Source organism: Arachis ipaensis, chromosome B08 (assembly GCF_000816755.2).
Source record: "Arachis ipaensis cultivar K30076 chromosome B08, Araip1.1, whole genome shotgun sequence".
Lineage (NCBI taxonomy): Eukaryota > Viridiplantae > Streptophyta > Magnoliopsida > Fabales > Fabaceae > Arachis > Arachis ipaensis.
Window position 1 is genome coordinate 38,551,065 of NC_029792.2, and position 13,875 is coordinate 38,564,939.

Below are 13,875 nucleotides of genomic sequence, written 5' to 3' on the forward strand. Positions count from 1 at the left end.
TCGTCGCCGTCGCGCTCTGCCATTTCCGCTGCTACTGCCACTTCCGCTGGTGCTGCTGACCTCACCGCCGCTTCGCATCCTCACCGCTGGACCTCCCTAGGGTTTTAATTCTATTTTTGATTTGTTTTGTTTCTCATTTGCTCTGTTTCTAATTGTTCTTCTACTTCTGATTTTGATTTTATTATTTTTGTACTTCTGATTCTGATTTTGTTTCTTTAATTTAATTGTTGTTGTGCTTTTGATTTCATTGTTCTTCTGCTTCTGATTTGTTCTACTTCTGCTTCTGATTTGTTCTGCTTCTATTTTTTATTCTAATTCTGTTTATGCTTCTATTTTTCATTATATTTTTATGTTTATTACATTGATTTTGTTTCTGATTTTATTATTGTTGTTGTTGTTGGTGGTGGTGTTGTGATGAAGAAGAAAGAAAAAGAAGAAAAGATGCTGTTGTTGTGATGGAGAAGAAGAAAAAGAATAATAGAAACTATTGGTGAGGAAAGAGAAGAGTATTTTAATCCAAATGATGGTTTTAAAACTAAATTAAACGTTAGGGATGATTTTATGTGCAAAAAAAGATTGAGGATGAAAACAATTTTCGACCTATACGTTAGGGATGAAAATCATACTTAACCCAAATTTTTATGTCCATCCAACTTCATGAAATTTTATATTTATATATTTTTTTTATAAAATTGTGCAAAATTTTGATTCATTTTATGTGCCTCATCTTTAATTTTGTTTATGTAATTATTTTGTATGCAACTTCACAAATTTCTATAACAACTTTCATAAATTTTTGTGTTTTCATTTTTTTAATAAAATTCTGCACTTTCTACTTTTTTTTTTAATCTTCTTTGACAATAAACATGAAAATGTTTGAAGAAAACACACAACTTTATAAACAATATCATAAAAAATGTTTTTTTTTTCTATTCCTATTCCTACTCTTCTATTTCTACTACTTTCTTTTATTTATTTCTCTTAGAAAAAAGAAAAAATAATAATAAAAACACAAATGTCTGTGAGAATTTAGCACTGGCCTGAAGTTGGGCTAGTGCCTCGAAACCTTTTCTTGCAAAAAGTTTACCCAAACAGAAATAACTTGACTTAACAAGAGTCGTGATTGGCAAATTATGGGAACCCTTCATAACAGCGTTAATGCACTCGGAGATATTGGTCGTCAAGTGACCAAATCGACGACCCTCATCAGCATACTGTGCCCACTGTGACGATGGCATTTCTTCAAGCCAGTTTGTGATTGCTACATTTTCGCCCCTCAAACGGCCAAAATAATGAGCGAACTCACGCTGTGACTTCGAGTACGCTGCGTTAATAAGAACCTTCTTCAAATCTTTGTTCTTAAAGTGAGTCATGAAGTTTGCTGCAATGTGTCTTGTACAAAACGCTAGGACGGCGTGAGGTGGTTTCCATAAACTCCCTTCGGCATTCAGTGCACCATCAATGGATTTGTGTCTGTCTGAAATCACTAACACCCCGGGTTGTGGTGTCACATGCTCCCGTAGATACAAAAGAAAGAACGACCACGTCTCCTTTGTCTCACCCTCAACAACGGCAAATGCAATAGGCAGAATGTTTGCATTGCCGTCTTGAGCTATGGCCGTCAGCAAGGTTCCACTGTATTTACCATATAAGTGAGTGCCATCAATGGAAATAAGTGGCTTGCAATGCTTGAAAGCCTCAACACACGGTGGAAATGTCCAAAAGACCCGATGAAACATGATAGTGTTGGCAGAACCAGGCCAAGGCTGTGTCACTAGTTGCACCCAAGTACCTAAAGAGACATAATTAGTGGGCTTATTGTACACGTATGAATTATATAATAGCGAATAACCAAACTTGAAATAAATCTTACCAAGCAAGTACATCTGCATAGCGAATAACCAACGAGGAAGCTCGCTGTATGACTTCTCCCAATCGCCATATATTCTAGCAATGACTCTCTGTTTTGCAAGCCAAACCTTTCTGTAGGACGCGTTGTAACCAAAGTGATTCTCCACACCTCCTTGGAGAACCCTGATGCTGATTGTTGGATCGGCTTTGACCATCGTGAAAATGTGTTGCGCAATCATCTTTGAATCCAACCTACAATGGTCTTGCCCCATCGAAGTTTGCATGCAAGTATGAGGACCAGTGTATCTCCTATCCTCCCACTTTTCTTGCTTGCGGCAATATGATATGAGTATGCTCCAATTACAATCGGGTCCAAACTGGATACATTGTGCATTGTACCTCAATTGGTTACTCTCTACTATTTTGTACTCCGCAGCCCTCCTGATATTGTACTGCTTAACTGCCAACATGACTTCTTCCTTGTTCTCAAATTGTTGTCCAACCTCAAACTCGTTGCTTGGATCCTCTTCAGGGCCTCCCTGGGTAAATGAACAATCTGAAGTTATTGCATCGAGATTCAATCTAGTGAAATGATCCGGCCGGTCATATGGACGAGAAATCGCAGGCTGTGTCAGAGAGATTTGTGTGTCGCCGTAGTAGTTCATCTCTTCTTCCTCGTCACAATCATCAGGAATTTTGGGTGGTTCTTCGTCAGCATAATTTTCATCATCGGGGTTAACTTCATACTGATCCATCATCAGGTCTTTGATAGCAGAACCATCATGACTTTCAACACCGTCATCCATTAAGTCAACGTTACGAACTTCAACATTAGACGCCTCCTGACTACCCTCAGGTGGCATATTTAGATCCACCATCGTCCTTCTGATAGTTCGTCTAACAGCTCCACTCAACGGACTATCATCGATAGTATCTGCAGATGATCCTCGGCCACCCAACTCAACGAGAAACACGAATAATTCCAACAGATGAACATTTGTCCATCTGTAAATCCTGCTAAAATCGGTAATTAATTAGTTAATAAATTGTATTTTAATTAGGAAAGCTAAAAATGCAAAACTAATATTAAAATAGGATAGAGCTCGTCAAAACAAAAATTTTGATATCAATTTCGAAAATTTGGCTCAAAATCGGACCGAAAGGGCCAAACCGGTTGAACCGAGGTCCAAACCGAGCCCATGGGTCCAACCGGACCCATAATATAAAGGAAACAGCAGCCTTCTTCTTCCTCATTAGTTGCTGCAACGCCAAAACAGAATTGGGGGAAAGGGAGAGAAGCTCTCAAACCCTAACCCTTTGATCCACCATAACTCCTCCGTTCGGGCTCCGATCGCCGCACCGTTCGTGGCCACGCGCTCAGCGCGTTGAGCTCTACCTTTCTATCCGAACAATTTCACTGGTAAGCCTCCTATTAAGTTCAGAATCCCTATCCCTCTTTCTTTGGTAAACTTGGAAACCTATGGTGAATCTTGTCCAATTTCTATGTTCTAGGTTCAAGTTAGCTTCCGGAACTTGTGGGCTCAAGCTATTGAGCATATGGGTATGGTAAGAACACCCTAACCCTAGCTCAATCTTGTTTTTGGTAATAGAAAACTGAATTGGAACATATATATGTGTATTAGGTGTAGTTTAAGAGGGTGTTTATGCATTGGACTTGAATTTGGATTACTTGGAGCTTTGTTGGTGACAAGGCTTGCTTTGGGGCTGTTTGATTGAGTTTGGAGGGGCTGTGATTTTGTGTTGAGAGGCTGCCTTAGGTGAATTAAGTAATCGGTCAAGGTATGGTTTAAGTTTCACACGTTTAATATTTGCGGTGTTGTGAAAACTTAGGTTAGAGGAACCATAGGATAAGTTGAATTGTTTGTTGTATTTAATGATTAGCCTTGTAATGTTGTTGGAATAGATTTGTTGGTGGATTTATATATTGGAATTATGAGGTATGGAAGTTATTAATGGTGTGCTCTTATATTTATTTATGATGGATTAGGATTGGTGTTTGTTAATAAGGATGTAAAGTTGTGTTGTGGTGGTATTGCATATGCTGTAACTAATTATGTAATGATCAGAATTGCATGAGACCAAGTTTGAGCTAAAATTGGGAATATAAGGAACTAAACTGGAAAATTTGGAACCTTTTTGTTAAATATACAATTTATGGCAAATTTTTAAAGTTAGGTTGTTAAATCTGTCCTGCAGCAGAAAAGGTTAAACATGGCAGCAACTTGTTTGTCTTGCTGCGACTTCTACAAGTTGAGTTTTGGAGCGAAACTAATTTTGTTATAAAATTTGATTAACTTTATTTATTTCTCTAAAATTTCATAATTTTAAGAGTTGAGGATTGGGAGTTGTGAATTTTTGAATATTGGTGGTCAAAGCTGAAAAGAAACAGATTTCAGCAAGCTATGCATCAACTTCCAATACTTGTAACTCTTAGAATTGAATAGCAATAGGGTTGCAACCAAGACACACTTGTTTCTGGATGAGCTAGGAATTCCCAAATCAATATTTAGCTTAATTAGAGCTTTGTAATAAAAGTTATTCAAATTGAAAGGTACTAAGCTTGTTGGTTTCAAAAACAGATTTTGACTCATTTTTACTTAACTTCCAGGTAATGTAACTTCTTCATTAAAAATGGTATTAATTCAGAACTAATTGAGAAAGAAACCTGGATGAGTAAAATTTAACTAAATTAATTTTTAAAGTCATTGGATTTAACTTGGATTTTATATTGAATTTTGAATATCACATGCTGCTGCTGTTTTTCTGGTTTTATACACTGCAGAGCAGTTACGGTTTTTCCTTTATTCTTGAGGCTAGAGAAATCAGAAAATTATGATCTTTAGTTTTTTATAAAGCTTATTTCAAGAAGAACACCTGGACATAAAGTTTGCACAATTCCGAATTCATTTGTTATATTAAAAACAGAAAAGAAAATAGAGTGTCAAGGATATCTTAGTGATAGTCATGGGTTCGAGAAGGTAAAGTTTAATATTCGTGTGATGTGATTGAGTTAATGTTAGAGTTGGATTGATTTTAAGATTATTTGATATTAAGAAGGTTGAGAAGAGTTTGATAAATAGTTTGGTCAGGACCCGGAAAGGGTAATCAAGATGAATTATAAGGGAATGATGATGAAAAATGTGGAAGGGAGGTTGTTAATAAAAGGAGTTAACATGCCATGACTTGATGAATGATTAAATAATGATTATGACTATGAAATGGCTTATGAATGATGATATCTGAGATACGAGTTTCTCTGGGTAAAAACCGTGGCTCGCCACCACGTGTTCCAGGTTGATTCTCGATACTCTGTTAACCCTACGTCGTAAGGGTGACCGGGCACGTATAAATTCCCGGGTATGGATAACCCCCATTGAGTGATTTATATGATGATTGAATGTGAACTCTATGTATAGACTCTTGGGGATGCGCGACGGGGGACAGTCTAAGGTTTTCGGACTTGTCGGGTTGGCTGGATAACCGACAGATGGGCCCCATCAGCCATAGGACAGGTATGCATCACATGCATTTGTTTGTTTTGATTGCTATGCATTTCCTGGGTTTGCCTAATTGATATATATCACCCGCTATCTGTTATACTTGCTATTTGTACTATTTGCTCATTACTTGTGCGTGACCATGTTTGGTTGCTTGTTTCTGTTGCATTGTGGATGATGGAGGGATAGAGGAAATGGAGAAATAGTTTGGTGTTAGATTATGATTGAAATTGAGTAAGTTAGGTAGATTTAGAATACCTACCCCTATTTATAGCTTCTAATTAGTAATTAAATTGGATAATTGTATAACGGAGTTCTAGGATTGCCTATGGCATTCTCAGGACCTTATTTATTATACGCATGGCACTTTTACCATGCTGAGAACCTCCGGTTCTCATTCTATATTGTATTGTTGTTTTTCAGATGCAGGTCGAGAGGCTCCTCGCTAGGCGTCTGGATCCTGGAAAGCGAAGTAGTCCTTGGGTGTATTCTGGTTTCTATTTGTATATATGTATATATATGTGTAGCTTACTCTCCAAGTAACTTATGTACGCTACTCCTCTTAGAGGATGAGGGAGAGATAGGAGTTTACTTTGGTATTTTGGTATATTTTGGGGACACTTATGTATGTTTATATGTATATATGTATCCTTCGGCCAGCCTTAGCTTCGCAGGCTGAGTCAGGGGCTAGTTATGCTGTTCCTTGGCTTTTCTTTATCCTTTCGTTTATTGTTTTATCATGTTCCTATTAGGTTTCTTAGCACGCAAGTAGTCCTTTCTTGAGCGTTGCGCTTTTTATTTTGCGATTTTGTTTTACCCGTTTTTCAAGACTCCTAGTTAAATAACTTTTTCTTTATTATTATTATATATATATATATTACTATTCTTAGAGGTCGTAATATCTTACTATCTCAGTCTTATGACTTAAGCATAATACTAAGTATGGTAGGCTATTACACCATCGGTTGTGCCACGACCTTATAAGCCGTACGTCCTTGTCGTCACGCAAATGGTACCTAATTCAAAATAATAGAAATATTTCTCACAATTGTGGTCTAATAAATATACTAGTAACAGAGAGAATATAATTGTAATATACCTTTTATAAAAAAAACTGCCATCTACTTCGGTCGAATATCTGTAATGAATTTTTTTCACCCTTTTTGCCTCTTGCTGTCTGACGGAATGCAATATCAAATTCTTCAAAGCTGTTAAACTGTTGACTTCCAGTTTCATATAGGTAATTATCAGTTACCCTGATCTAAAAATAATTGAACCTTCTTTGTCATACACTATTTCACCATCGTAATGAATGGATAACAATGGATTCTATGACATCGTAGAGAAAATGTCAATAGTGAGAAAGGAAGTAAACAAAGAAATTGTGCCTCTCTGATCCGCTCTCCAACAGGTCTGCTTTTATTTTGGAAACCTAACATAGAGTTCGCTGTGGGTGCATGGAACTCTATGTAAATTATAGAGTTCGTCGGGGGTACGACGAACATGCCCTTATTACCCAAAAAAAATCGTATTCTAGAAAATAAAGCTGAAATATCTTGTTTGGGAAAATAATTAATTTTTTATTTTATTTAAAAAAATCCCTATTTAGATAGTAGAGTATTGTTGTAAAAACGCACTATTTCGGTAAAAACGTCCCCCAACCCGCCTCTAGCATCGTCTGCGCTCGCTTTCCTCTTCTTTTCCGGTTGAATCATAGTTATTAAAACCGGACCGATCGGTTCGACTAAAAATCCAATGAACTAGACCCAACACCGGTCCGGTCCAAGATTCCAACAGCTTAAGGTTGAGAACCGACACGAACCGGTCAAACTCGATAAAGATCGGTCCGATCAAACCGCTCGGACGCAGTTGAAGACGAACCTACGGCGCACCAGCGTTCTACAAGTCCACCGTACCCATATGCTCCTGCGCTGCCAAGTGTCATACTTGTGATTTTGGAAAAATCCAAAATGCGTTAGCTGGGGTTCAAACCCCTTACCTGAAGGAAGTAACAAATCTGATAATAGGACCACAAAGCTAGAATGCTTCTTACTAATATAAGTACAAATTATAATACATATAGGATGTTTTATTTTACTTATATTCAATTTATTTTAATTTTAAAGTCACTCATTTTTAAATTAATTATATTTATTTCACTATAATTTTTATATTTAATATAAAGTAAAAAGATAAACAAAAAATTTTTATTAATTACAATTTATTTTTTCAAGATTATATGATATCTATTAATATTATTTTTTCAATAAATACTTGTAGTATATAATAATAGGTAAAAACTCACATACCATACTCTTAATATGAATTTCCTCTTCCATTTTCGAACCCTAACCGATAGCTGCCCTAATTTCCTCTTCCATTTTCGAACCCTAACCCGGCAACAAGCTCCAGAATCGACGCCGGCAGAAGGAATTCCCGGTCGCGGATCGAAGCTGCTGTCGGCGGCGTCGTCATCTGGTCGTCTGAACTCTGAAGCTTCTGGCGTCAGTATCGTCTGGTCGCTCTGGTCGTCGGCGTTGTCTGGTCGCCCTAGTCGTCGATGTCGTCGTTCTGGTCGTCCTGGAACTCAGGCCTTCTTGCTCTCTGCCACGGTGAGTTCTTGGGTTTTTGAATTAATTTTTTTTATTTTGTTAATTAACTATATGAATTGTTTGTTGGAAGATTGTTAGTTCAATTGTCTTGTTAATTATATGAATTGATGGCTTGATGCAGAGTTCTTCTTCTTCTTCTTCTGCTTTTCAGTTTTTTTTTGTTAATTATATGAATTAATCATTCTGTAATTCTGAATTTGCTTAATATAAATTTGATATAAGGTCAATTTTGGATTTTGGATTTTGAATGCTATATAGAATTGATACAATTTTGGGACTCTGGATTTTGAATGCTACATTGACTTTTACTAAATATAATTCTGGATTTTAAATGCTGTATGAATTGATATAATTCCAAGGCAAATATTTTCTCAGATCTTTCTTTTCTTATACAGAGCCAACAATGCATATGATGTATCAAGTTATTGCTAGAGAATTGAATTAAAATTCAGTTTCTGTTCAAAGTTTTGCTTCTGCTGCTTCTTATTCTGTTATTTTAAATCATTATGTTTCATGTAGGCCTAGAAAAGTTCAGGTACGTGGGGCAACACATTGATGCTCATTTGTGTCAACAGCATTAAAATGGTCTTTTAATAATCAATTTTTTGTTCATCAAGGACCAATTTTATGTTTTTGAGGTCTAATTTTATGGAGAAATGTAACCGATTGATAATAAAGAGACAATTAGATGTCTCGTATATCTTTGGGACTAATTTGACCAATTTAGTAATATATAAATTGATGATCAATTTGATGTCAAATGCATATTTGAAGGACCAAATAAATTTTTGATTATTTGAAGGGCTTACTCATGTTTTGAGATGAACTCCTTTTGTTTATTTATTTATTCTTTTTAAATGTATTACCTTGATGTTGTGTATGACATTGGGACATAATGGTTTGTTGTTGCATTGCAATCACAGTTAAAGAACATAGCTTACTATGCTTGTGTTAGAATGAGAAATTTGTCATCTTTAATTTTAAGGGTTAATGATGCTTGCTGCAGAAAAGTTTCATTTTGATTATTTTGGGTGTTTCTTTACTTTGGCTACATCTTCTTGTTGGATCTAAATTTATAGACATATCACTTTTATTTTGGTTGCAAACTTTATATATACAAGTGCATAAAATTCTAACATCCTTACCAAACAAAAGTTTATTAATTAAACCGGTTCAACTACGGTTCGATCCCGGTTAAATCATTAAACCATTGAACCCGTCACTTGACCGGTTCAATGACTGATCCGGTTCTCGCAACCTTGGTAAAATCGCCCCGCAGGTGACGGGGACAGGAATCCATTTATTATACGGGGCGGGGGCAGGGATAGAGGTTCCCGCTCCGTAGAGACCTGTATAATCCCCGTTATGAGAAATTACCAAAATCTCCTTCTATATATATAAGTTTCAATCTCATCACATTCACGCTAGCCACCATTTCATTTTTGCCGACATGAAACCCTAACCTCTTCTCTCTGAGACTCCTCCAATCCACTATCTACCTCTTTTTCCATTTCTCACCGCCGCCCCCAAAACCCCCTCACCGTCGCACTCCCAGTCCCCCTAAACTCCCTCACCCTCACAGATTCCCTCCCTCAAAACAAGGAACGTCGTTGCCATCTTCACGCGTCAGGAGCGTCGCACCGTCGCCTTCTTCGAATCTTCGTCGCGTCAAGAGAGTCGCGCCGTCGCCTTCTTCGTGGCGTCATCAGCATCGCACCGTCGCCTTTGTTGTCGCAGCAGGAGTGAGCGTTGCGCTGTCCCCATTCTCGTTGCAGCAGGAGCGTCGCTCTGTCGCCGTTTAGTGAGCATCTCCGTTCTTCTTCGCCATTTCCGCAATTCCTTTTTTTTTTTTTTTGTGATATCTGTGATTCATGTGATTTTCAGTGAATTTTTTGCAATTTCTGTGATCTACCTAAGTATTTGTTAATTTGATTTCTGTGATATCTGTGATTTTCTGCAATTTCTGTAGTTATTATTTCATATATGTCCCTCTGTCGGTGATTAATAGGGAGGATTTGGCATAATACTTCAGTTTTTTGTAATTTCTATGACTAGCTCTGTGAAGTAATACCTTCAATTTCATTTACCAATAATCAGTGATTATTATTTACTCATTTTGATTTAACCCCATTAAGTATTACTGAATAATAGACTATCAATAGCTCTGTGATTTGCCTTCAATTTCTGCTATGGTATTTGATTTTATCAATTTTTTTCCTTTTTTATAAAAATCCGCGGATATCCGTAGATACCCAAATCCCCGGCGGATACGGGGTCCCCGTTAGCCGTCGCGAGGACGGGGCGGGGACTGGGACAGATAATGGAGGCGGGGGGCATGTCCCCGCCCCCATGGAGACCCGTTGCCATCCCTACATACATTTGTCTTCATATGAAGTTGATAGTTGAAAATCGTTACATGATAATTTAGTCAAACTAGTCAAATCATCTAACAATTCTTAAATATCAACTTCACAAGAAAACAACTGTACGTGAGCAATGATCTAGTGACCCAGTAGCCTGACTAGTGACCGGGCTAACCGGTTCGACCAGTAACCCACCGATTGAACCAATAACTCAATAACCCGGTAGCCTGACCAGTTCGATCACCGGTCCGGTTCTGATAACTATGGGTTGAATGCTATCTCTCTCTGTCTAATCGTCTCAGCCGCATAACATAGGCCGGACAAAGCAGCAGAGACATCGGAGTCCGGACGGAGCACAGCCCTAATGTCGTTCCTTGAAGAATTTCAAGCCAGTAATTCACTCCCTTCCCTTCTCCATATCCTTTTCATTACTCACTAATTCTTTTAATTGATTTTTTAGGGTTCTAGAATATTTGTTCCTTTAATTTTTCTTCTCAATTCACAATTATAACAATCTCTTTGGTTTTTTTTCCATCCTTGTCTACCTGCAGATTTGGAGTCTCTACCCGTTATTCTTCAGAAGAAGTATGCCTTGTTGCGTGACCTAGATAAGAGTTTACAGGGTATTTGTCCGTTTTTATTCTTTGCCATATTCTTGTTAAGAAAAGCCAATTATCTTGTTTGTTCTGGTACAATCTTAGAAATTGTGTTTGGTGGTTCATTGACATGATTTAATCGTGAGGCGAGTTGCCATTTCATCCCTCAAGGCACATTTGTTGTGTCCCAATCTTGTAGTAATGCTGTTGAACTTCTCCTGGAATTATATTATTCTTTTAAACAAAGGTATAATGTACCTAGCCTAATCGGATAATTACATCATTGGCTGTTTCGGCGGTTTGAATTGTGACCTTGAGGTCACACGGAGATAACTTAATAGTTGCTCCAATGCTCCCCTTTTAGACGCTCACTGCTATAAAAAATAAAAATAATGGGTTAGAAGCAACCAGAATTAGTTATTAGTCATGTGGTATATAATACACAAATCCAGTGTGGTGGGTGTTTAGAAACTTGTATTCATGTCATAATGCTTGATACTTTGTTAAGAAAATGAATTTAGCACCTTTTGTATCAAAAATACATTTGTTAGGCTGGATTATTTTAATGTGCGATGGGAAATTACCTAGGTACACCATATTTACTATTTAGTTTGTGATGGGAATTTAGCCTGTAGTTTAGCTCAGATATTTTGAAGTCCATGTTTTTGGTTAATTTGATTCTAAAGGCTTATTACATTGTCTTGGTTTGTATATTTTATGTTGCTTACTTTGCTAATTGCTAATACCTATAATTAGTTTTTAGATATCAAATTAATGGCATGTATGCCCTTTATTATTGTAATCTTACTCTTTGTCCAAAATGTTCACTTATCTCCTGGAAAAAGTAATTCCCTTTGAGTCGTGTTAGTTTTCCTCCACATAACAACTGTGATCTCTGTGAGCAGAGATTCAAAGGCAAAATGAACAACGCTGTGAACAAGAAATTGAAGATATTAGGCGAGGAGTTAGGTCTGGAAACATCACACCTGATACTTCGGTTATTCGATTTTCCAATGAAGCACTTGATGAGCAAAAGCATAGCATTAGGATTGCTGGTGAAAAGGTTGCTCTGGCTGTTCAGGCATATGATTTGGTAGTACACTTATCTTGCTACATGGATTTTTTTTCAAGACCTTTGATTGATTCCTGGCTTTAGATATAATTGCTTGAATAAGTATTGCAGTTTTGTGGTAATACTTGTTTGATATAGCTAAATGATGGATTGTATTTGTATTTGTTTGACAGTATCATGTCTTCCTTGCTAGTTTTTTAATTTTTAGTTTTTTTCTCAATGATTTTGTTCTCAGTAGTCAATTATTTCACAATGACATCATTGTACTCATGTACTGAAAGATTGATCTTATCACAATGCCAAGGTTATGCTCTTGTGAGTTTGGCTGCTCTTTTTAAGAGAGGCATGTTTTCTATGAACTGGCAGTACAATAATTGTTCAGATATGATTGTATGTTATTTTCATTTGCTTTTTCCCTGTTTGTCTTTCATTTTTAAATTTGGATTAAGAATATATATATATATATGGGAAAACAAATTTGGGTTTTGGAACAAAATATAGTAGAGTCAGCATTTTAATGTAAGTACAAAAACTTGTTGGCTTGTTGGTGTGGATTTTGTAATAATATATTTGTGATTTTTTGTAGGTAGATACACGCATACAACAACTTGATCGGTATCTGAAGAAGTTTGATGAGGAGCTTCGGCGCGGTACTTTCTTTTATTCATCTCATGATCTATACAAGTTGTTAATGTGCTATATCGTAATTGATAACAAATGAATCTAATTGTTTTTATTAATTAAGCATTTATTTTATGATTTATATCAGAAAGAGAAAATGCTGCAATAAGTGGAGTTCCTACTTCAGCTCCTGATGGCAATACAAAATCTGGAAGGGGTAATGAAGGTGGCAGAGGAGGGCGTAAAAAGTATGTGAATCTTCTAGGACTATTTATGATTCAATTTTTGCTTGCTTATCACTTGATGTGTGTTCCTATGATTTTCAATTATCTTCACTTAATAAGATACCTTCTTCCATGGTTTTCTGTTATGGATTCAAATGATGGGCATATCTTCAAATGGACCATAATTATTTAGTAAAATGTTGAATGAAATAGAAGTTAGGAAGTTTGGGAAATATATTTCTTGTTTTGGTAGCATTTAGGAGAAAAAGTGTTCAGAGACATCTTAGTATGTAATGCCCTTGAGCGAATAGACTTAGTATGTGATGCCCTTGAGTGAATAGACAACTGGCAATAGATTGCAAAAGGAAAAACATTAGTCTCCCAAACATGCAACGTTAGTTTTCTTCTTCAGTTAATGCTTCTTTTGTTTACAATGGAGGTTGAAGTTATGTGATCGTATTGTAATGATTAGAGCTTGAAGATATTGTAGATACTATGCCTTTACAATACAATCTGCCATTCTGTTGTTTGGTATTCTTGCATATTTCTTTGTAACGCTCTGTTGTTTTGATATCCGATATCCTACATTCCTGTAAGTACTACAAACTATACATAGAAATGCCAAATAATCCAAATCCTTTTGATGATACGAAATTGTGCTGTCAAGCAACACTTGCCTTGGTTTGAAAACCAGGAATTAGATAATCTTATTTTACCTAAATTTAGAAAGCCCAATATTTATAGCCAAGATAGTTACTTTAGTGACTAAAGTGTTATCATTATCCATGGTTAAATTTGAAAGTTTATATATTTTATATAACATTTGAAAAAGATATCTTAGTAATTGACATAATTAAATAGCATAATAGTGTTTATAATTATATAATAGAAACCATAAATAGAAATAGTAGAAATCTGAATTGAAATCAATGTGAAAGAGATGTTCTTGAGCAAGTATAGAGTGCTCATTGCTTCTGAATACTGAACCTTAACCTTAATGCTGGCCTAAAATGGAAGG

At 36.4% G+C, this 13,875-nt stretch overlaps 1 protein-coding gene and 1 long non-coding RNA gene across 6 annotated transcripts in view; both read left to right on the plus strand.

The window, feature by feature from the left end:
• LOC107614550 lies at nt 3,126–3,716 on the plus strand. The gene is made up of 3 exons (XR_002352357.1): nt 3,126–3,271; nt 3,364–3,417; nt 3,495–3,716. It is a non-coding gene; the product is annotated as an uncharacterized LOC107614550 (long non-coding RNA).
• The window catches only part of LOC107613504 (PHD finger protein ING1-like), an 8,700-nt gene continuing 2,523 nt past the window's right edge, over nt 7,699–13,875 (plus strand). The window contains exons 1-7 of one of the 5 annotated variants that reach the window (XM_021109312.1): nt 7,754–7,981; nt 8,501–8,516; nt 10,660–10,736; nt 10,896–10,967; nt 11,846–12,033; nt 12,599–12,662; nt 12,782–12,881. In XM_021109312.1, coding sequence (XP_020964971.1) covers nt 7,930–7,981; nt 8,501–8,516; nt 10,660–10,736; nt 10,896–10,967; nt 11,846–12,033; nt 12,599–12,662; nt 12,782–12,881 — 569 coding nt within the window. In that variant the 5' untranslated portion in view covers nt 7,754–7,929. Of the gene's footprint in view, nt 7,982–8,500; nt 8,517–10,646; nt 10,737–10,895; nt 10,968–11,845; nt 12,034–12,598; nt 12,663–12,781; nt 12,882–13,875 lie in introns of all 5 variants that reach the window. The other 4 variants (XM_016315534.2, XM_016315532.2, XM_016315531.2 and 1 more) reach the window with 4 other exon arrangements.